A 25,258-nucleotide genomic window follows, 5' to 3' on the forward strand; every position below is an offset into this window, starting at 1 on the left:
GCACCGCCTCGGATAGCGTCTCTCCAGTGAGCCATGTTTCCGTGAAGCAAAGAACGTTACAGTCTCTGATGTCCCTCTGGAATGCTACCCTTGCTCAGATTTCATCAACCTTGTTGTCAAGAGACTGGACATTGGCAAGAAGAATGCTAGGGAGTGGTGCACGGTGTGCCCGTCTCCGGAGTCTGACCAGAAGACCGCCTCGTTTCCCTCTTTTTCGGAGTCGTTTTTTGGGGTCGCTGCATGGGATCCACTCCGTTGTCCTGTTTGTAAGGCAGAACACAGGATCCGCGTCGCGAAAAACATATTCTTGATTGTACTGATGGTGAGTTGACGCTGATCTTATATTCAGTAGTTCTTCTCGACTGTATGTAATGAAACCTAAGATGACCTGGGGTACTAATGTAAGAAATAACACGTAAAAAAAACAAAAAACTGCATAGTTTCCTAGGAACGCGAAGCGAGGCGGCCATCTCTGTCGGCGCCGGAAGATGACATTTTTTGTTTCCATGAACTGACAGAGTACATTTAAAATTAGAATGCATTTTAGAAGAATGTGTTTAATGTTTAAAATATTGTAATAGATCGGGCATTGTTAGAGGTCTACCAATAAGTGGCAGTAATGAGGGAAATGGAATCAGCCATCTTGAAAGCCATTTTACCTGAGATTCTGTTGGCCATGTGTTTGTTTGTCACGCTGAAGGTAGACCTTAACTGATCTGCAAATCTACTTGTATGATGGAATTGTGTATACAATGTATCTAACATGTTTTGTCATTGTCCAGGTGTTGATGGATGCTTCGGGCCAGACTTTAGAACTAGTGTGAAAGATGCCCAATTTGTAAGTTTGTTTAAAAAAAAATTCAAGTAACCTCTGCAAACTGTATTGTGATTTAATGGTAAAGATTCTAATGGAATATTTAGTAATTGTGCTGTTGATAAAAAGGAAACTCCAACCAGTTTTTTTGTCCTTTGTTTTTAGTATTGAAACATGGCTGAATTTTAAAACATTTAGACAAACCACAAACCACTTCTTGTCATTTAGTGGGTTAGACTAATAGTTTACCCTTTTGTAGTGTGACTTATCAAAGAAACACTTGTGTACAACTGATGTTGGTACTTCATTAGATGTGCAGTGAAGTCCAGTGTGACACGTATCTTACATTATTAGATGTGCAGGGAAATCCAATGTGAAATTAAACTGTGTGCAGTGAACCATGTTTTATGTCACATGTTAAATAAAAATATTGCACTGCATAAAAAAACAACACGAGGGTCAAAATGTGAGCTGTGTCTGGGGTAGAGTCCCTGTTGGAAATTATGGAAACCAACCGTTATCTATATTTGTAACTACAGTATCTATTTGCAGTACTGTCAAAACATAGTTCAAACCTGAGATCACACAATTCAATCATTCCTCTCACTTTCTGTATTCACACTCCTCTTCCTGATTGACGGCTGTTGAATGGTTCCATTGACACTCTGTCCTCACCTGGCCCCACCCACGTTTTACTAGTTTCTGCTTAACCAGTTTAGTCTCCTTCCCTCCCTGACTGTTTACTTTATATAACATGCTGCGGAAGCACCTGTGGCTCACTTTGCTCAGACCTGACGGACAGGACGGACCGAAAATTTGACAGTCTGAAAATTTGACAGTCTCACTTCGTCTTTAGCCTACTACTACCAAGAACCTAACAGCACCAGGGTGCATCAGTCAATCCCCATGTCTACTGACCAGGAGAGCTGCCATCTGTGTAAGGAAGACCTGAGGGACCCAGTCTCCATCCCGTGCGGCCACATCTTCTGCTCCATCTGCCTGAAGACCTACTGGGACCACGCTGACCACACCGGTTCCTACAACTGCCCACATTGTCGGGTCACCTACAACAAGAGACCCACCCCGCGCCGCCTCCAGACCTCCCGCTCCTCCACACACTCAACCCACTCGCATCCCAGGATGTCTGAGACCTACCCTCCTCCACCTCCAGACCCAGACTACAACTACGCCGGACCACAAGATGTGGGATGTGATATCTGTATTGGGAAGAAGCACAAAGCCATCAAGACATGCCTGATGTGCCTGGCGTCCTACTGTGAGAGGCATCTAAAGCCCCACTATGAGAACCCTGCCTTCAAGAGGCACAAGCTAGTGGATGAGATCGGCCATCTGGACAGACAGATTTGCCCACAGCATCAGAAGGGTCTGGAGCTCTTCTGCAAGACGGACCAGATGTGTATCTGTGTTCTGTGCACTGTGAAGGAGCACAAAGGTCACGACATGGTATCTGCCGAACAGGAGAGGTCAGAAGAACAGGTAAAACGGCTTTGAATGATTTTTGATTCAAACTTTTATATTACGATGATTTATCTCTTTTGAAGTAGTTGATGTTCTGTATTGTTAAATGACAAAGCCATTCGTGTAACAGGGGGAAAAAAATGACTACTTTTTTTCTAGGCTTTTCAATAATTTGCCTTTTCAAAACCATAAGGTTTCTGTAGCCAATTGACTGCAGTTGTGTGACTGAGAGCGACAGGTTGATTGTTGGAATAGAGTAGCTAGTATCAGCCAAGCCCCTAAAACAAATACTTCAGGCAATCAGTTAGACCCACCCACATGAGTGATAGCAGTTACTGTAAATGTGTGTGGGCTGGGGTGGGGTGTTGCAACCTTCTATTCCAAGAACTACGATTGGCTAGATTTTATTACTGCATTGTCTGAACCTAATGCACATTGTAATAATGCATTTTGAAGGCCATTTCAAATTACATGAATGGGGAGGATGAAAAAAGATGCCACTTCACTCAGCCACGATTTTTGTCTGTAGCATTTAGGTTGATCAGTATTTGGAATATTTTGGAAACAATTGTCTGACTTGTGGGGCTATGTCACTGACGTCCTGTGTCCTCCATCCATAGCAACGTCTGGGTGCCACCCAGGCAGAGATCCAGGAGAGGATCCATGAGAGGCTTAAGCAGATGGAGGAGCTGAAACAAGCTGTGGATTCACTCAAGGTACATGTCTCTATAGCACATAAAACACAGTGGGTTGTGAAATTACACAATTACAATATACTGTTAAGTCATACTAAACATACTAAAGGTGTACTCACGGTATAAATTTCTAATGTGTGTCCTGGAGAGACAAATTACATTTTCCCACCAAGAGATTTCATGATCACAAATATCAATACATCAATAGAGTTCCATTATGACTGACCTCCTGGGTGTATTGGTACAACCCAAAATGCTTTAGAGATTTTAACAGCATGCCCATTAAGTGTGCCCCTTTCCTCTCCAGAGCTCAGCCCAGAGGGCTATGCAGGAGTGTGAGAAGTTGTTTGGCGACATGATGCGTTCCATCGAGAGGATGCAACAGGAAATGACCAAGTTAATTTCCTCCAATAAGAGGGCAGCACTGAACAATGCTGAGGGTCACCTCGAGCGTCTGACCCACGAGATCGCTGACCTCAAGAAGCGAGACAACGAGATCACACAGCTGTCACGCACAGAGGACCACATACACTTTATCCAGGTGACTAAAGGCTTGCACACATCGCACCGAATGTGGTTCTAGCGTTTGTCTTCAGTGCGCTTTGTTTTAGGAACCACCGTAAAATCTGTGAGCTCTTGGTTCGCAAATGATGTTCAGAGGTGCTAGTTCTCTCGGGCTTTAAAGTCTAACACCCCTCACCCTAAAACAACTACTATAATATTTGGGCTCAAGCCAAGGAATGACACAAGCCATTTTAAACATTGCCTTCCCACTATATATCTCATATTTGAGTGGCCCGCCAAGCTCATCACCCCAAAATAATCAGGACTCTTTGCACAATTTGGGTTAAGTGCCTTGCTCAAGGGCACATTGACAGATGTGTCACCTAGTTGGCTCAGGATTCGAACTGGCGACCTTTTGGTTACTGGCCCGATGCTCCTGCCGCTTCAATGGGGCAGAAGGTCGTGTGTTGTTGTGATTCTGGATGGCCAGATGGCAAGTAACAATGATAAGAAGCTGCAATGTGGAGACTCGTAGCTGGCTAGTTTTATCTTTATTTTTGATACCATGTCTTGTTTTGATGTCACGTCTATGCTAATATGGCAAAAATTCACTAGCTTGCTAACCAACAACTGCAATGATGTATTTGAGACAACAATTGTGCAAATGCATTTGTTTTTAAATGAACATTGAAGACTAAATAGTTACATGTCAACAATCTAAGCCAACCCAGTCTGTTTTGACCCATAGTTGCACACGCGTCGGTTTTGTTGTTAAACAACCAACCTGTCTATAATAATTCAAACCAGGAAATATGAAGCCAGGAAATGACATGAGCCTATTCAAATGATGAATGTGTCATTTGAAAAGAGGGCGTGTCTGTCCTCATCCATTCACACAGCTAACTGTCTCTTATCCTCTCTGTTGTAGAGCTACCACATGCTAATCGCTCAGACAGAGGCTGAGGAGCTGCCCACAGTCTCAGTGAACCCCTACTTCTCCTTCGGACCCGTCACTAAGGCTGTCTCTGAGATGAAGGTCCATCTCCATGACATCAGCAATGAGGAGCTGGTCAAAGTGGCCAAGACTGGTGAGGCAGTGAGATAATGCACTGTAACTTCAGTTAGTTACTGCCATTGCTGAATGAATGATGTAGAGCCAAGACCTAGATTAAACCCCAGGCTTTTGTCCTTTTTAAAACCATGGACTTGGAAATGCTTCAGTAATATACAGTATATTCTTATAGAGAATATTTACTCAACCAGAACTTTTCCTGTTTCAGTGAACAAAATGCCTTTCTGCCAACTGGATGAAGCCAAAAGGAGAAATACTGTGAAAGGTGAGTCAATCAACATGAAACTCCCCACTGATCTCATTCTGGAAAATACTTGGAATGGTATTAGTTCAAAAACAAGAATATCGACCCCACAACTCCACCAGGCCTCCATCAAACCCCCAAACAACATTGTTAGGTGGTTGCTGAGGAAATATGGGCTTGCCTTGTGTTGTAGCTAAATTCCAGTAATAACATTTTCACAGGACAATCACGACATAATCTGAATTTCAAATGGCTCCTTGAGTGATTATAATTTCCTTATTGCTCTGCTGTGTGTAAGAAAACAAAATGGTTCCTCTAGTATTGTTGGAATAGTAAAGTAGTCTGAGCACCTTGATTTTTATTAGAGGGCACTCAAAGGTCAGGTGGTGGCTCAAGTGGCCCTGAATATTTACATTGGCTGATAAGTTAACTCTCTTAGAACACCACACACGCATCAAGCAATTCTACACAAACACACACTCATTAAAGTTGGATTTTCTGGGGATATCCGAAACACTAATAAATCCCAAGATTGTAAAGTAAATTTCCATGCATGCAGTATCAGGCTATATTGTACAATCCAAATACAGTGTTGTGTATGTTTTTTGTTTTCTTTTGCATTTCCTTCTCTTTGTAGCTGATGCAGTTGTTGCCGTGTACAAGACACCAAGCCAGGAGCCCCAGCACAGAGAAGACTTCCTGAAATGTACGTCTATTTAATGATTCACCTTCTGTGTCTAAACTTACCAAATCAAATACTATAGGACTGAGGGTTCATTCTAGTGCCATTTAATTATTCATACTATTTGATCATTTAAGTGTGAACTACTGTTCATAAATTGCGTTAAAACCACTATAAAGACAGGAGTTAGTCTAAAATACTACCTGGCACCCAGCCCACATGGAAACAGGCTAGTGCTGTGATGGGAGTAGTCTTACCACATTCCTTAGATACTAGGTTTGTAAGTGGGCATGCTCAATGAACTTTATACCGGTTTACTGCGGTGAGTGGGAGTATAGGTTTGTAAAAGGGTTATACAGAATGACATCACTGTTGGCAAATCTTTCTAAGCTACGTTACTTGACTACTACAACTATTGGACACTACAGCTTCGGCAAGTTTAAAACCTACTCTGAATAGGACAATCAAGGTATAGAATAGAAGTGCGTACTGAGCATGCGGAAAGGGAAACATCGGTCACAAGCAGATTTGAATAACTGTGGTCCGAGCTATACATGTAAATAAATGGCTCTGCCTCCGGTGGTATTCCAGATGATAGGCCAAGTGGTCGATCTTCCAGACCAGATGGACCGAGTGGTCGGTCATCTCGTCCTAGCCGTGGCTACAGAGAGTACCACCAGTTCTGACCTGGCTGAGGGGGTGCAGGCGCGCACACAGCAGCACAGCCAGGTGAACCAAGTCTATAGTACATGAGCTACTGTAGCTGTTCTACTCTACCTGCATACTGGTGCACACCTGTCCTGCAGGGTCACAAGTTTTTATTTCAGAATTTTTTTGTTTGGTGGTTTACAGGTACAGTGTCAATTCATATATTCAGTTTATATAACATGTACCTATGGGCTCCACAACTTTTTTTTAAAAGTAAGAAATACATGCAGAAATAATTATTTTGATCAAAAAGGATTTTGTAATAGTACAATTGGTATGTAACCATGTTTTCCACCCCGTCTAGCAACACAGGTTAGTTGTCAGTGCCCACTCCCCTAAACATCCAAGGTTCCTTGTCAACTGAGGATGCTTTTACATCCTCCCTCCCTTCCCATTTCCTCCCAGAGACCAGAGAACCCTCCCCATATCATGCCTTCCCCCTGCCAGCAGAAATCATCTGAGAGATTCAAGGAGCTATCACCATTAAGTAATATAACATAGCAGATTGAACATTTACATTCATGCACTTTGAAAAAAAATGTGTAACTTTGTCCCAGAAGCATTTAACTGCAGTTCACACCCACATTATATGAAGGACTGTGCCTACCTGATTTAGGGCACACAGTGAGGCATGGGGTTAGGCATGGGGCCAATTTCATCATATAACTTTCCTTGGTGTTAAATACAGTTCAAATAAAGTGTAAATTGATGGCTCAGATTATGGGATGTCAAGGTCATATTTTTCCATACTCTGTTCCAGTTAAAGGGTTGTTCAGATTCACTTGGATCTGAGGACCATAGCTAGCTGGCTAGCTCAGAACATGAGCTTTCTAAAAGTTGTTTATATGCAGTGTAGTCAGAAAGTGTTCAGACCTCTTCCGTTTTCCACATTTTGTTACATTACAGCCTTATTCTAAAATTGATTAAATACAATTTGTTCCTCATCTATCTACACACAATACCCCATAATAACAAAGTGAAAACAGTTTTTTATAAATGTTTGCAAATGTATTACAAATAAAGAAAACTGAAACCTTATTTACATAAGTATTCAGACTCTTTGATATGAGATTCTAAATTGAGCACAGGTCCATCCTGTTTCCATTGATTATCCTTGATGTTGGAGTCCACCTTTGGTAAATTCAACTGATTGGACATGACTTTGAAAGGCACACACCTGTCTATATAAGGTCCCACAGTTGACAGTGCATGTCAGAGCAAAAACCAAGCCATGAGGTCGAAGGAATTGTCCGTAGAGCTCCGAGACAGGATTTTGTTGAAGCACAGATCTGGGAAAGGGTACCAAAACATTTCTGCAGCATTGAACGTCCCCAAGAACACAGTGGCCTCCATCATTCTTAAATGGAAGAAGTTTGGAACCACCAAGACTCTTCCTAGAGCTGGACGCCCGGCCAAACTGAGCAATCGGGGGAGAAGGGCCTTGTTCAGGGAGGGGACCAAGAACCCGATGTTCACTCTGACAGAGCACCAGAGTTCCTCTGTGGAGATGGAAGAACCTTCCAGAAGGACAACCATCTCTACAGCACTCCACCAATCAGGCCTTTATGGTAGAGTGGCCAGACGGAAGCCACTCCTCAGTAAAAGACACAGCCCGCTTGGAGTTTGTCAAAAGCAACCAAAAGGACATTCAGACCATGACAAACAAGATTCTCTGGTCTGATGAAACCACGATTGAACTTTTTGGCCTGAATGCCAAGTGTCACGTCTGGAGGATACCTGGCACCATCCCTACGGTGAAGCATGGTGTTGGCAGCATCATACTGTGGCTGTTTTTCAGCAGCAGGAACTGAGAGACTAATCAGGATCAATGGAAAGATGAACGCAGCAAAGTACAGAGAGTTCCTTGATGAAAACCTCCTTCAGAGCGCTCAGAACCTCAGACTTGGGCAAAGGTTCAACTTCCAACAGGACATCATCCCTAAGCACACAGCCATGACACGCAGAAGTGGCTTCGGGACAAGTCTCTGAATGTCCTTGAGTGGCCCAGCCAGAGCCCGGACTTGAACCCTCTGGAGAGACCTGAAAATAGCTGTGCAGCAACGCTCCATATCCAACCTGATAGAGCTTTAGAGGATATACAGAGAAGAGTGGGAGAAACTCCCCAAATACAGGTGTGTCAAGCTTGTAGCATCATACCCAAGAAGACTCAAGGCTGTAATCACTGCCAAAGGTGCTTCAACAAAGTACTGAGTAAAGGGTCTGAATATTTATGTTAATGTGATATTTCAGTTTTAATTTTAAATAAATTTGCAAACATGGGGTATTGTGTGTAGATTGAGGGGGGGGGGAACAAATTGCATCCATTTTAGAATAAGGCTGTAACATAACAAAATGTGGAAAAAGTCAAGGGGTCTGAATACTTTCCGAATGCACTGTATGTCATATCTTGTTTTCATTAAACCATTTCCATCATTACCCACCCTTATTCATCAAGTCTGCTAACTTAATTGTAATGTTCAGAATTGTGAACTTATTTATGTTTTTTAAGACAAAATATGCTGCTGAAGAGATTCCATATATAAGGCTGCGGCTACAACTCTGTAATTATAGTGAGGGGGTGTCAGGGAAGGGGGAATGGTTTTACAGAGGGTCTCCTGGGGGCGGGGGGGGGGTTCCCTGTCGGTCCTGCTTGTTATTTTACATCCATGGGCATACCAACACTAAAGACAATTGTCTTTAAAAAATATTGTAATAATTGCAAGTCATTATTGCAACACTAGTTATTGTCTTGTGGAATTTGAAAAGCCTTAATAGTCCTATCAAATGTGTAACAAAACTAATGTGTAATCATAATGATTTATAAGAACCTCAATTACCATTCTTGGTAAAGGCAAAGATCAAGAAGGCAGAAGCACTTTCCTGAAATGTATCCATAATTGAAAGAAAATTACTTTTATTACATCCATAATTGAAAGAATATTGCTTTTATCAATGTCTATGCACCAAATATATATTTTTTAATTCTCTGAACAGTATATTGTCTGAATTAACTGAATTCCAAATGGATATTGGGACAGACATGAACCCCATACTGGACATGCAGGACAAATCTAATAAGATCAACTACAATCTTGCAGGGTCCCATTAATCATAGCCTAGTGTCCTGGTCCCAGATCTGTTTGTCCTGCCTTGCCAATGCATGAGGATTACCAGAGGAGTTGGCAAAACAGCACAGACCGACCTGGGACCAGGCTACGTTACTCGCCCTTAGTTTGTCTGGTGAAACTCAAGGTCACTTTGCTAACTTGAATGACTGGTAGCATTTGCAATATTATGTTTGTGGTAATTCAACTAACTACGTCTGACATTTTGACATTTCAGATTGGAGATGTGCTAGACGATAGGGTACTTAAATCTGGGACTTGGGCTGTGTTTAGACAGGCAGCCCAATTCTAAAAAAAAATCCCACTAATTGGTATTTTGACCAATCACATCAAATATGTTTTAGAGCTGATCTGATTGGTCAAAAGACCAGTTAGTGAAAAACATATCAGAATTGGGCTACCTGTCTAAATGCAGCCATTGTTTTGTATAATTGTGTATAGTATTGGTTTTAAACAACCTTTTACATTCCATAACTAACCTTGTTATTTTTATTGTATGGGTATAAGGGTTAAATGATCAAGCCCACAGGAAAGAAGAGCATTTAGTTCACACAGTGGCACTCACTCATGACATGCCTTCTCTCTCTCCTCTCTCAGATGCCTGCGCTCTCACCCTGGACCCCAACACAGCCTACCGCCAGTTATACCTGTCTAGAGGCAACAGGAAGGCAGCCCTGAAGAGAGAACCGCAGGACTACGCTGACAGTGCCTCCAGGTTTGACTGCCTGCCCCAGGTTCTCTGCAAAGAGCCCCTGTCTGGAGGTGCCTACTACTGGGAGGTGGAGTGGAGTGGAGAGGGGGCCTCCGTGGGCATCACCTACAAGGGCATCAAGAGAGTAGGCTACGGGGACAGCTGCCGCATCGGCTACAACCGCAAGTCCTGGAGCCTTTTCTGCTCCGATTCCAGCTATTCCGCCCGATATGGTAAAGACCAGGTGGAAATCAATGCACCCTACTCCTCCAGGATAGGTGTCTTCCTGGACCACTCAGCAGGCACCCTGTCATTCTACACTGTGGGGGACACCATGTCTCTCATACACCGCTTCAAGGCCTCCTTTGCTGAGCCTGTCTACCCAGGCTTTTGGGTCTGGTATGAGTCAGCGGTCACCATCCGTCAGCTGTCATAATATTATATTACCTATGATTAAATTACGATTGTCCATGTATCGGTCATCATACGTATTGTGATTCAAGTAATATAATTGCATTTGTAATTTGACTTGTTTAGTATCCCCTTTTCTCAAATTGTAGTGGTGTCCTTGGCCATGTTTTACTTTGTTCTATTGAGGTTTGAATTCATGTTTTATACTGTATATAAATCATCAGCTAGAAAGAGATATCTCCGACCAATTGGGTTTGGTGAGTAAAGGAATAAACATGTTATCTATAATGTTTTCATAATCATGAAGGATCTACTTTAGAATAGACTGAAGTGTCAACTAATATATTTGATAAACGAATATACTCTATGGATCAGATGAATAAAATACACCTGAAGTTGTATATACATGTATCACACAGAGAAACTGGAATGTGTAATACACGTTTATTTTATATTAATATAGTATTTCTGTCGCGTGTGCATTCAACCCAATAATTGATTTGGAATAATTGTAATAGGAACTGTAAAGCTAGGATGACCCTTACTGCCATAATGGAAGACCTGGAAGAAAGGTCTTTATATAAAATGTTTTCCATAAGGGCCGGCCACTGTTGAAATAGCCGACTCACTGTAAACCGGCTACTTTTTCCGCTTCATATAAATGTTCATTTAAGTTTCAATTCGATAGTCAGTATAGCATTCTTCCGCTAAAAGGAACGATATGCATCTTCTAGTGATAGGACAGACGCCTGTCCGTCACAAAGCGAGAAATAAAAATAGGTATATTAATTGCCTTTGTTTTTATTGATCTAATATATTACATAGTTTTTTTTCTCACTTTCTAGCATTCAAAATAATAGATACTGGCTGCAGTCCAAACATGTCATTTTTACCCCCTCAGCCCTTGCGCTAGCCACTTTCCCTCTCGGGAATCCCAGTCGAAACCAGATGCAGTTTGATTGCCATCTTAAGTAGAAATCCAATTCACTTACGTTTCCACCTCGGCCCTCAATTTATCTTGAGGGAGCGGGTGTACAACTTGCAGGGTTGATATGACACACAATTCAATGAAAACTGTAGTCACATGTCAAACTTGTGGCCGTGAAGTGTCAAATTTAATCAACAAGGCTGTAGTTTCGGCATGTCAGGAAAAAATATGAAGCTAGCTTGCTAGAAAATTTATATACACATTGATTTTAGCATTGGCAAATTGGCTTACTCTTGTAGTGAGGAGCCTATAAAACGTAGCTAGATTTCTAAACATATTTTTTGGAATTTTGAAATTTATTAGAATAAATGACTATAAAACTAGCTAGCCAGCTATAGGAAACTGTAGCTAGCTACCTGACAGGAGTGCTAGCTAGATATGTTATACATATTTTTCTTAGCTCAACTTCAATATTTCCACCAAGGACATTGCCTCTCCAATCATCACTCTCCCTCGCTTGGGCAAGGGACATTTAACGTACACTCGGATGTAACGATGTAAAACTGGGGGTTTAGGGCCGAGGGCTGTCTATTTTGAGTTTGAAACGCAGCCACTGTATATATGCCTAAATCCCCAAAACATGTCACTACAACTCAATTACAACACTACTGGGACAAGTCAATTTGCTTAGTCATTAGTACATTAAACAATGCTTAAACAAAGTTTTACAGTATAAACCCATGGGGGGAAAAAATATATTTAAATATACTTAAATCATACTTCATTAACGTATTTTAATTATATTTCAAATTATCTAAATTGGAAGAATTTAAATACATTTAATGTACATTTTATTTGTATTTTATTAACATTTTAATGTATATTAAATACATTTAAAATTATCAGAATTTGAACTTTTTATGTACTTTTGTATATTCTTGGTATATTAGACAAAGAGCAAAACAAATATACTTTGAATACACCTTAAATACATTGTATGTATATTTGTCATAAATTAGAAATATACTAAAATTGTATTTATAGTCTCCTCACTACAAGACTTAGCAAATACACTTCTACTCATTAACCACATTAGCTATTGGAATAATAATCTTCTCAGCCGATGTTAACATTCTATTTTTATTCTGTATATTTGTATTATTCTTTTCACTCAGTCATTTAAATTGTTATTGTGGAGTCACTACAATGTTGTTGTTCCAACCTTAGTTTTCTCCTATCACAGCCATTTAACTCTGTAATTGTTTTACAATCACCAATTGCTTCATGGTAACATCCATATGCAGTTTCATTCCTGTCCTGCAGCTCATTTCAGAAGTATTTTTGATATTTCTGGGTGGTGTAATACATAATCCACAGCATAATTATTCACTTGACCATGCTTACAGAGATATTCAATGTCTGATTTGATATTGTTACCATCAATCACTGCCCTTTTATGAGGCGTTCAAAAGGCTCTCTGGTCTTTGTCGTTGAATCTGTGCTTGAAAATCAATACTTGAATGGGCGCCTTACAGATGTTGTATGGGGGACAGAGGAAATGTTAATCATAAAAAAATAATGTCAACCCCTATTACTTCACACATAGTCCATGTAGCATATTATGTGATTTGTTAAGCCACATTTGACTAATTTAGGCTTGCCGTAACAAAGGGGCTGAATTCGTATGCAATGGTTATATTTTAGTTATCTAATTTGTATTATTAATTTTTTACTTTGACATTACAGAGTACTTTGAGTTCATTGTTGACAACAAATTACAATGAAATTAATTTTAATCCCACTTTTTAACACAATAACATTTGAAGAAATACAAAGGGTATGAATACCTTTGCAAGGCACTGTATACTTATAGTGTACTTGATCACTCACAAGCAGAGTTTCATAAAAACAAAACTGTGTCTTTTGAATGACTATAATAAATTACAATTAAAACAATTGAAATTGAAGTATAGTTTTAATGAGTGTGTTTAAGGTGAATGATAGTGAGCATATAGTATACTTTAATGAATTTAAAGTACACTTTTAATAAGTATACTGAAGGTTGATGATAGTTTATTTATAGTATATTAAAAGACTGGAAAAATGATTCATATAAAGTACACTTTTAATAAGTGTAATGATATTATATTTATAGTAGACTTAAGAACTTGCATTATGTTTTATTATTGATAAACAGTGCAATAAAAACATATGATGAGAGACAGAGAACAGCAGGTCATAAGTGAGTGAGAGAGAGAGTGCATGTGAAGGAGTGACAGAGAGAGGGGGAGAGTGAGTGAACGTGAGTGAGAGACTCCCACTCTCACTCAATCTCTCAGTCACTCACTTTCTCTCATTCTCTCTCACTCACACTATGTCACTCACTCATACCCTCCTCACTCTGGCAGTGTGAGCAGTGGCAATTTTATCATGTAAATCTTGGTGGGGCAAAAAATAAATAAAGTGGGATGCATGCCAGCAAAGCCACTACACTACACAACATAACAGTAAACTATACATTAATTGCACTATGATGGTGACAAACCGTGACCACAAACTTTTAGGACCTACTTAAAGCTGTCCCAACAAGCAGAGTCCCAACAGCAGTCCCAACACCTTACCACTTCTACACCTGGCTATCAGCGGAGCCTTGTCTGGCAGCGAAACAGTTCATTCAGCCTCATTTACTGACTTTCAAAAAACATAACTGACTTGCTGACTTGCTAAACAAATGTGGTTTCTTGGAAAAATTCTGTATGGAGGAATGGTCTAAGATCCCTCCTAATGGGGTGGCAGGTAGCCTAGTGGTTAGAGCATTTTACTAGTAACTGAAAAGTTGCAAGATCAAATTCCCAAGCTGACAAGGTAAAAATCTGTTGTTCTATCCCTGAACAAGGCAGTTAACCCACTGTTCCTAGGCTGTCATTGAAAATAAGAATTTGTTCTTAACTGACTTGCCTAGTTAAATAAAGGTAAAATGTTATCTTGACTTTAACATTAATCTGAAGACTGTTATTTATCTAATTACCTAAATATGTTTAATTGTTGCCCAATTAAATTAATAATGTAACAATTAACTCATTAGTATCTGGTGCACTATGAGCGCAGTTCTTTAAAGAGTTAATATCTCCCGAATTAAACTCTAAAGGTCTTTACCTATCACATCTATAAACAGTCAATTTATTAATTATAACCTTGTAACATCAGTTGTAACCTCCTTGTATCTGCAAAACACATAGGATGGACACTTCAGACATGTAGTTGGTATACTTTCCAAGTTACAGTATTTCCTTTATAACATTCTTAATGACATCACAAAATAACAAACAAAATTACATTCATGTTCTATAGATCGCCTCTGACCATTCCCCATGTTCTATGCTAGAAATATTGTTCCAGTATTCGCTTTTGAACGTTTTTATTTCATTTATTTAACCCTTATTTTACCAGGTAAGTTGACTGAGAACACATTCTCATTTACAGCAATGACCTGGGGAGTAGTTATAGGGGAGAGGAGGGGGGATGAATGCGCCAATTGTAACGTGTTAGAGTTTTGGCGGGAAAAGTCTCTTGAAACAAAGGCACATTCCTTTGGTGGATTTAGAGAGGGAGACCTGAATCTTCTCTCCTCGATTTACAACAGGGCATGAGTTGTTCATCCCCACCAGTTCCCTCCTCCCCCATCTGTGGGTGAGAGGGGGTCTGGTTGAAGTTATTCATTGAATACCTGATCTGACCTATTTGGATCCTCACACCTTGTGACAATGTGTGATTCTGTCACTATCAATTGATGTTTGACATTTCAACAGGCTCTTAAGCAACATACTAACTCTAAATCAGTCAAAATGAATTATTTAGTGTGTATTATTATTATTTCAAGCTATAGCCTGCCTTTTAAGAAATCAGTTGTGAAGCATTTGTGGCATGCAGGAGCACTCAGCATTTCAACAACACATCATCAACAGCACTTCAACAACATGCCTATACATTTCACTTTTAGGCTGCTTAAAATTGTATATATTTTTTTAATTACTTAGAATTAAATTATAATTAAACAAAAAATCCCTTGTATGTCTATACAGTCATTCTACAAACTAGGCATGCATACTCGGCAGGCATACTCAAGCAATTTGTTGTTTAATGTATTCTATTTTATTACATGATATTGTTGTTCCGAAATAGATTTGTGTTGACTGTGATAAGAGCATCTGCTAAGCTAAATGAACAAACTAGGCATGCATACTCCACTGCATGCATACTCCACTGCATGATCCTCAAACTAAAGACTGGGCAAACTTGGTGTTTCTAAAACTGAATTCAGTTTTAGCAAACACAAGTTTGCCCAGTCACGTAATAAAATAGAATGCATTAGGAAATTATAGTTTCCCAAATGACAAAAAAGTTACAAGTGCATATAGACCTATCTGATGATATGCAACTTCTGTGTTAAACAACAAATGGCTTTTTCTCGAATGAATTGACGATCAGATACTTCCGTTGTAACTGGTTCTGTAATGTTGCGCACATTTTTTTTTTACAGTAGATAGACAACTTTAGCACTGCTCCAAACTTAGACTATCCTCTTTTTGTTACATTAGCCTGTTTAGAAATTAAACGTCTCCGGTGCTGCAGCATGCGCTCATTCGTTGTTATGCTCTATTGTGGTATTACAAAATATTCTGCTTGTCTCCAGTCATGTAAAATGAAGTAGAATGGCATGAGAGTTTTATTATTTTACGGATAGCCAAGGACACATTGATGACATAATTGACAAACAAAGCATTTGTGGCAGTAGGGATGACCAGGGATGTTCTCTTGATAAGTGTGTGAATTGGATAGAAAAAGATCTGTCCTGCTAAACATTCGAAATGTAATAAGTACTTTTGGGTGTCAGGGAAAATGTATGGAGTAAAAAGTACATTCTTTTTTAGGAATGTATTGGAGTAAAAGTAAAAGTATTCAAAAATAGAAATAGTAAAGTACAGATACCCCAAAAATCTACTTAAGTAAATTTTGAAAGTATTTTTACTTAAGTACTTTACACCGCTGGTCGAGGCCCATTTCAGACAACCTTTGAATGAGTAACGGGACAGTCAACAGTATCAAAGGCTTGGATAGGTCTATAAATATGTCAGCACAGTGATTCCTATGATCTAAGCCAGGTATTCCCAATTGGGGTACGCGCAATGCCGTCGGGTTTACTTTCACTGCCCAAAATAAAATTAAACCATCCACCAATAATTCAGAGAAATAACAACACAATGTCAAATATAGGTAGCGTAGTCAAATAATTAACATCCAATCACATTAACCATTATTCTCTTGGGCCGTATGGGCCGTATGTAGCCAAACGTAGCTGCTGCTCATGTTGGTATCTGTACTGATGGAGCAAAAACCATGACAGGGAGACATAGAGACATGCAAGTAGTTGCTCCCGACGCCACTTGGGTACACTGCAGCATCCACCGAGAAGCCAAGGGAATGCCTGACTTGAAAGACGTTTTGGACACTACAGTGAAAATGGTTAACTTTGTTGAAGCAAGGCCCCTGAACTCTCATGTATTTTCTGCACAATGCAATGATAAAGTGACCATGTAATGCTTTTACAACATACAGAAGTGCGCTGATTATCAAGGGGCAAAGTATTGACATGTATTTTTAAATTGAGTGACGAGCTAAAAGTTGACGAGTTTCTCACAAGACTGGCCTATCTGGGTGATGTTTTTTCTCGTCTGAATGATCTGAATCTAGGATTCAGTCACTCTCCGCAACTTTATTCAATGTGCGGGACAAAATTGAGGCTATGATTAAGAAGTTGGAGCTCTTCTCTGTCTGCATTTAACCATGACAACACAGGTCTTTCTCATTGTATAATTTTTTGTGTGTAAATTAACACAAGTTTACAGACAATGTCAAATGTGATATAGTGAAGCACCTGAGTGAGTTGGGTGAGCAATTACACAGGTACTTTTCCAAAACAGATGACACAAACAACTGGATTTGTTATCCTTTTCATGCCCTTCCTCAGGTCCACTTACCGATATAATGAAAAAGAGAGCCTCATCGAAATTGCAACAAGCAGTTCTGTGAAAATTGAATTTAAATCTTCCCTTGTAAAATAAAAGGTGAAATAAGAAAATGAAAGGAAAACGTTTTTATATATTTTTTCGTTTAGCTCACATAATATAATTAAAACGTATACATTAAGCTTTCTGTACTGGAATAAATGTGGTAAAAACAAAGTGTGGACATTAACAAATGCATTTCTATAGTTTCTAAAATATTTTTTACAACGGTGGGGGAGTACCAAGTGGGAGGCACGGTGGCATCAAAACAGTGCCCGATGAGTCATCTAATGTATATATAAATCATTGGAATAAATCAACTAAATCAAATGTTCTGTTTCAGTTTCAAGTGTTAATGTCACGTGCCAAGTACAGTCGTGGCCAAAAGTTTTGAGAATGACACAAATATGAATTTTCACAAAGTCTGCTGCCGCAGTTTGTATGATGGCAATTTGCATATACTCCTGAATTTTATGAAGAGTGATCAGATGAATTGCAATTAATTGCAAAGTCCCTCTTTGCCATGCAAATTAACTGAATCCCCAAAAATGTCCACTGCATTTCAGCCCTGCCACAAAAGGACCAGCTGACATCATGTCAGTGATTCTCTCGTTAACACAGGTGTGAGTGTTGACGAGGACAAGGCTGGAGATCACTCTGTCATTGAGTTCGAATAACAGACTGAAAGCTGGTGCTTGGAATCACTCCACCTCATCAATCTACCTCTGTTAAACATGGTTACCTGCGAGGAAACACATGCTGTCATCATTGCTTTGTACAAAAAGGGCTTCACAGGCAAGGATATTGCTGCCAGTAAGATTGCACCTAAATCAACCATTTATCTGATCATCAAGAACTTCAAGGAGAGTGGTTCAATTGTTGTGAAGAAGGCTTCAAGGTGCCCAAGAAAGTCCAGCAAGCGCCAGGACCGTCTCCTAAAGTTGATTCAGCTACGGTATCAGGGCACCACCAGTACAGAGCTTGCTCAGGAATGACAGCAGGCAGGTGTGAGTGCATCTGCATGCACGTTGAGGCAAATACTTTTGAAGGATAGCCTGGTGTCAAGAAGGGCAGCAAAGAAGTCAAATCTCTCCAGGAAAAACATCTGTAACAGACTGATATTCTGCAAAAGGTACAGGGATTGGACTGCTGAGGACTGGGGTAAAGTCATTTTCTCTGATGAATCCCCTTTCCAATTGTTTGGGGCATCCAGAAAAAAGTTTGTCCGGAGAAGACAAGGTGAGTGTTACCATCAGTCCTGTATCATGCCAACAGTAAAGCATCCTGAGACCATTCATGTGTGGGGTTGCTTCTCAGGCAAGGCAGTGGGCTCACTGACAATTTTGCCTAAGAACACAGCCACGAATAAAGAATGGTACCAACACATCCTCCGAGAGAAACTGCTCTCAAAATCAAATCAAATCAAATCAAATCATCCAGGAACAGTTTGGTGACGAACAATGCCTTTTCCAGCATGAAGGAGCACCTTGCCATAAGGCAAAAGTGATAACTAAGTGGCTCGGGGAACAAAACATTGATATTTTGGGTCCATGGCCAGGAAACTCCCCAGAACTTAATCCCATTGAGAACAGGTGGACAAACAAAAACCCACAAATTCTGACAAACTCCAAGCATTGATTATGCAAGAATGGGCTGCCATCAGTCAGGATTTGGCCCAGAAGTTAATTGACAGCATGCCAGGGCAGATTACAGAGGTCTTGAAAAAGAAGGGTCAACACTGCAAGTATTGACTCTTTGCATCAACTTCATGTAATTGTCAATAAAAGCCTTTGACACTTATGAAATGCTTGTAATTATACTTCAGTATTCCATAGTAACATCTGACAGTAGTATCTAAAGACACTGTTATGCGCATGCTCTGAGAATGTGACCTGGAATACTGGCCCCCGGTCTTGTGAGTGTTGACCTGGTTAAAGACCTTACTCACATCGGCCTCGGACAGCGAGATCACCCAGTCCTCCGGGGTGGTGGGGGCCCTCACGCACGGCGCAGTGTTGTTATTTTCGAGGCGTGCATAAAATGCATTGAGTTAATCTGACAGAGAGGCATCATTCACCAGATGACAGCTGGGTCTTCCTTTGTAATCCGTAATGGACTGTAGCCCCTGTGTCGGAGCCTGCCTAATATGATTCCACCTTATTCCTAGATTGTCCTTTTTTTATGTCTATGCCGTAGCGGGACTTCATGTACTTATTCCTGTCCTCAGCCGTAGCCGCAGGGTTGTCTGTGATAGCCCTCTCTGCGGTAGCCCTGTCCTTTAGTTCAGCGCCAACCTCTGTGTTAATCCAAGGCTTTTGATTGTGGAAGCAGCAAACCTTCACTGTGGGGACAACATTGCCTATGTATTTCCCAATGAAGCCGGTGACGGAGGTGGTTAACTCGTCGATGTTATCAGCAGAGTCTCTGAACATATTCCAATCAGTGCTAGCAAAGTTGTCCTGTAGCATTAATCTCTTGATTCTGATTACCATTTCTCAATGGAGCGAGTCATGGGTACTTCCTGTTAACAAGCAGAAGCTCAAACAGGAAGCAGGAGTATGAAGTCATGATCTGATTTGCCGAGTGGGGGACGAGGGAGGGCCTTGTATGCTTTCTTGTGGGTAAAGTAACAGTGGTCTTTATCGCCTCTAGTTGCGAAGGAGACGTGTTAATGGAAGATGGGCATCACGTGTCTTAAAATCGGCGGCAACAAGGAAAGCAGCCTCCGGGTGCAAGATTTCAAGCTTGAAGGCCAGCATCCTGGAGTTGTGGGTACTATTTAATGAAGCTGCCAGTTGAGGACTTGTGAGGCATCTGTTTCTCAAACTAGACACTAATGTACTTGTCCTCTTGCTCGGTTGTGCACCGGGGCCTCCAACTCCTCTTTCTATTCTGGCTAGAGCCGGTTTGTGCTGTCCTGTGAAGGGAGTAGTACACAGCGTTGTACAAGATCTTCAGTTTCTTGGCAATTTCTCACATGGAATAGCCTTCATTTCTCAGAACAAGAATAGACTAACGGGTGTCAGAAGAAAGTGCTTTGTTTCTGGCCATTTAGAGCCTGTAACTGAACACACAAATGCTGATGCTCTAAATACTCAACTAAAGGGTTTTCTAATTATCAATTATCCTTTAAAAATGATAAACTTGGATTAGCTAACACAACGTGCCATTGGAACACAGGAGCGATAGATGCTGATAATGGGCCTCTGTACGCATATATAGACATTCCATTAAAAATAAATCTGCCGTTTCCAGCTACAATAGTAATTTACAACGTTAACAATGTCAACACTGTATTTCTGATCAAGTTGATGTTATTTTAATGGACAAAAATGTGCTTTTCTTTAAAAAAACAAGGACATTCTAAGTGACCCCAAACTTTTGAACGGTAGTGTATGCTGAGCACTTGTTTGCTGCTTTTCTGTCACTCTGTGCTCTTTGATAAAGCAAGATACTGTTCCTTTGGTTGCCTTGATAAAAGTCAACACTATCATGTTTAGATAGTGGGCACATTACTCTGCCCAGGCATTGCTGAAGCATGCCAGATCTTACAATGCCCGGATAGGAATTTTAAGTTGGGGTTGAAACCAAAATGATTTGCTAATCGTTTTGCTCTGAACACAACCATTATTTTTTTCGTTCAATTTTTTCTTTCCATTTTCCGATCAGCAAAAAAAGTTCTGAAAAGTTCTGGTTATATCATTATTTTCTGTTACTTTTTTAAACCTCTAAAATCATAAAAAAATATATCTTACCTTTTTTCAATTATTAAATCCAACTATAGCATCCTTAACTAATCCAATCTTCTCTAATAAAACATCTCTCTCCCTAATTTCTGAATCACGCTTGTAACATCAATAGGTGTAACGAGTGCGCTGAGAGTCGGGAAGCAAATTCAGGGAATGAGTGTTTTAATACATAAAACAACCACAACCCACAAACGCACCGACATGAAAACAGAGTCAATAACACCTGAGGAAAGAACCAAGGGGAGTGACAGATATAGGGAAGATAATCAAGGAGGTGATGGAGTCCATGTGAGTGTCATGAGGCGCAGGTGCGTGAGACGATGGTGACAGCTGTGCGGGATAATCAGCAGCCTGATGACCTAGAGGACAGAGAGTGAGTATACCTGACAATAGGCTACAGTAGACTATGCTTTGGAGGGAGTGGCGCAGCGGTCTAAGGCACTGCATCGCATTGCTAGAGGCGTCACTACAGACCAGGGTTCGATCCCGGGCTGTATCACAACCGGCCGTGATTGGGAGTCCCATCAAATCAAATCAAATCAAATCAAATTTATTTATATAGCCCTTCGTACATCAGCTGATATCTCAAAGTGCTGTACAGAAACCCAGCCTAAAACCCCAAACAGCAAGCAATGCAGGTGTAGAAGCACGGTGGCTAGGAAAAACTCCCTAGAAAGGCCAAAACCTAGGAAGAAACCTAGAGAGGAACCAGGCTATGTGGGGTGGCCAGTCCTCTTCTGGCTGTGCCGGGTGGAGATTATAACAGAACATGGCCAAGATGTTCAAATGTTCATAAATGACCAGCATGGTTGAATAATAATAAGGCAGAACAGTTGAAACTGGAGCAGCAGCACAGTCAGGTGGAAGTTGAAACTGGAGCAGCAGCATGGCCAGGTGGACTGGGGACAGCAAGGAGTCATCATGTCAGGTAGTCCTGGGGCATGGTCCTAGGGCTCAGGTCAGTTGAAACTGGAACAGCAGCATGGCCAGGTGGACTGGGGACAGCAAGGAGTCATCATGTCAGGTAGTCCTGGAGCTCAGGTCCTAGGGCTCAGGTCCTCCGAGAGAGAGAAAGAAAGAGAGAAGGAGAGAATTAGAGAACGCACACTTAGATTCACACAGGACACTGAATAGGACAGGAGAAGTACTCCAGATATAACAAACTGACCCCAGCCCCCCGACACATAAACTACTGCAGCATAAATACTGGAGGCTGAGACAGGAGGGGTCAGGAGACACTGTGGCCCCATCCGAGGTCACCCCGGACAGGGCCAAACAGGAAGGATATAACCCCACCCACTTTGCCAAAGCACAGCCCCCACACCACTAGAGGGATATCTTCAACCACCAACTTACCATCCTGAGACAAGGCTGAGTATAGCCCACAAAGATCTCCGCCACGGCACAACCCAAGGGGGGGGCGCCAACCCAGACAGGATGACCACAACAGTGAATCAACCCACTCAGGTGACGCACCCCCTCCAGGGACGGCATGAGAGAGCCCCAGTAAGCCAGCGACCCAGCCCCTGTAATAGGGTTAGAGGCAGAGAATCCCAGTGGAGCGGGATAGGGCGGTACACAATTGGCCCAGTGTCGCCCGAGTTAGGGGAAGGTTTGGCCATCATTGTAAATAAGAATTTGTTCTTAACTGACTTGCCTAGTTAAATAAATAAATAAAAACGGTTCCATTGCTTTTAAAATGATGCTTCTGTTCCGGAACTGTATAGAACACTTTCGTTCCCGGTTTTGATTCTGTTCCTTGAAAAATTCTGTTATTTTCAGATTTCAGTTCTGTTCCCTGGACTTTCCAGAAAAATTATGACTCAAAACCCAGCCAAAAGGCCTGAAAAGTAGCCCAAAAAACATGTTCACAGCAAAAGAGAAGTTGCAATATTTCTACAAAAACAGGGGCGAAAATCTGATATCAACTTTGGAAGGGACAATTACATGACATTTTCTCAATATCATTTCCTGAGGGGGACACCAAAAGTAGTGCTGTAACACAACCTACATTGTTAAATGTATATTTAGGAACCATAATCACTACTACTGGATAATTGATAGATAGTTAACTGAAGGGCTGTCCCAACTTATTCAAATCATTATAATACTACTACTACTAATAGTTATAGCAGTGTTCCTTATCAGTCCAGTATGTGTGAAGGTATGTATTTTACAACCAGCAATACCAAGAAAGGCCAGTAGGTGGCAATGGTACTGTACACTGTATGGGTGCAGTTTTCGTAAATACAATGAGCATAGTGCGATCTCATCTAAAAGAATCTCCATTGAGAACCATCACAAAGTTGGTCTCAGTATTAAATCAACCTTTTTATTAGACTTTTTCTGATACATTTATATAGTCATTAAATATGTGCCACTGGCCTGAGTCTACTACAATAGCTTCACAAGAACAAAAAGATCCAAATAAGTACAGTTCTAAAAGCGAAAGAACTACTTCAATGAATAATCCAAATGAATCAAACAAAATATCCTTCAAAAATACTTATTCATACTCATTCATACTTATTCTCAACTCTTCAAACAACAGCTATGTACAAGTATGTCACACAAAGTATGACATTTTAAATAAAATAACATAAAACAAATAATTAGTAAGTGTACTGTCACGTAATAAAAACTGAAAACGACTAAACAAAAGAACAAATATCATACTATACACCAGGGGTTCTCAAACAGGGGTCCGTGGTGTAATTGCAAGGGGTCTGTGAAATAAAAAGTGTAATGAACATATTCAGCACCACATGGTTTCCAGTAACTTTACATATGATATAGAGGGAGTGGGGGGTCCCTAAGGACCGCTCAAAACCTTGCCTGCCTTGCCTCAAAATATGCAGGGGTTCCAGTACCCAAAAAAGGTTGAGAACCACTGCTATACACACTACTGAACTAATGAACAAAAGAACCAAACATATATTTGCGGGTTTCAATGAATCCAACAAATTGCTGGCAGATATTTTCCCTCTTCATGTACATTACAGCCTCTCTTGGCCCATGCTAGCCCGTAGCCAACACTGATCTAGAGACTCCAACTCCCCCGTGAGAAGTGTTCTTTCCAACTTTTGCAGGACGTTTAGACTACCTCGTTCAAAAAGGTCGCCAAACTGAACCTCCACACCATCCAACATTTAAAAAAAGTATGCTCTGATCCACTGCTTTGCCAGAAAATCATATTGATTGTGTCTCAATAGATTCAATCGATTCAGTGGTCAATCAATGTAGTTGCTTTCTCATACAGTGCAAGGTAGCTTTCGTCATTTCTCTTGCCCCTAAGAGATGACTGCACACACTCGACTTCAGCCTGCATACCAGAGACAGTCTGAGTTTTCTTCTGCAGTGAAATGTTTAGGCGTTCAAGCTCTCCAAGAACATGAGAGGCAAGTGTGAGGCCCAACACAGTCTTGCCTTTGCTGAAGTGCTCAAATAAGCCACTGGCAGTTGAAGCTGTCTTGCATGCAGTTTTTGCCATCTCCTCTAGGCTGCTTAGTACCCGTTCATACTGCCCTAGCACAGCTCTAATAGCAGTATTCCACACAGTCCACCTTGTTGGACATAGGGGTTTCAGGGTGGTCAGATGTGTATCTTCGGACGTCCTGTGTAATCAGATTTACACAGTGTGCTCCACAATGCACATAGAGGGCTAATAGCTGCTGCCTCCTCACAATTGCCTGTGCACCTGTGTATTTTCCCATCATGTTTGAGCACCATCGTAACTCTGCCCACGTAAGCCAGACATGGGCAAATTGAGCCTCAACAACACATCAGTTGCCACTTTCGCAATGCCCTCGCTTGTTGTCTCCGACACCCTGTATAGCCCAATAAACTCTTCGTGAGAGACAAGGTCATGGTCAACGTAACGCAGGCAGACACTCTCCTGTTCAGCACCAGAGACATCTTGAGTACCATCAACAATTACTGAAAATTGTACAATCAGAAGAGACCTTATCTCAGCTGCAATGCCTCGAATGACTGTATTGGCCATGATGTTCAGAATTTCATTCTGTGCTTTGGGGCCTGTGTACATTGTGGTACGCTCTGTTAACCACTTCAGTAAAATGGGATCATCCTAT

General features: G+C 40.9%; 1 protein-coding gene across 1 annotated transcript; it reads left to right on the forward strand.

The window, feature by feature from the left end:
* Window positions 1–1,580: 1,580 nt before the first annotated feature.
* On the forward strand, window positions 1,581–13,320 carry ftr83 (finTRIM family, member 83). Its single transcript, XM_024394807.2, has 7 exons — window positions 1,581–2,311; window positions 2,914–3,009; window positions 3,296–3,529; window positions 4,421–4,580; window positions 4,773–4,829; window positions 5,446–5,514; window positions 9,921–13,320. The coding sequence occupies exons 1-7, from the start codon at window positions 1,721–1,723 to the stop codon at window positions 10,448–10,450; spliced, it is 1,737 nt and encodes a 578-aa protein (XP_024250575.1). The 5' UTR covers window positions 1,581–1,720; the 3' UTR covers window positions 10,451–13,320.
* The last annotated feature ends 11,938 nt before the right edge of the window (window positions 13,321–25,258 follow it).

The sequence above is a fragment of the Oncorhynchus tshawytscha genome, linkage group LG30, assembly GCF_018296145.1.
Source record: "Oncorhynchus tshawytscha isolate Ot180627B linkage group LG30, Otsh_v2.0, whole genome shotgun sequence".
Taxonomy (NCBI): domain Eukaryota; kingdom Metazoa; phylum Chordata; class Actinopteri; order Salmoniformes; family Salmonidae; genus Oncorhynchus; species Oncorhynchus tshawytscha.

Excerpts from the sequence above, each read along its gene's own strand:
- ftr83 (XM_024394807.2), top strand. The coding sequence starts at position 1,721 with ATGTCTACTGACCAGGAGAGCTGCCATCTGTGTAAGGAAGACCTGAGG. Across the intron at positions 4,581-4,772 it reads GGTCAAAGTGGCCAAGACTG|TGAACAAAATGCCTTTCTGC; the intron begins GTGAGGCAGTGA and ends TTCCTGTTTCAG. Across the intron at positions 5,515-9,920 it reads CAGAGAAGACTTCCTGAAAT|ATGCCTGCGCTCTCACCCTG; the intron begins GTACGTCTATTT and ends CTCCTCTCTCAG.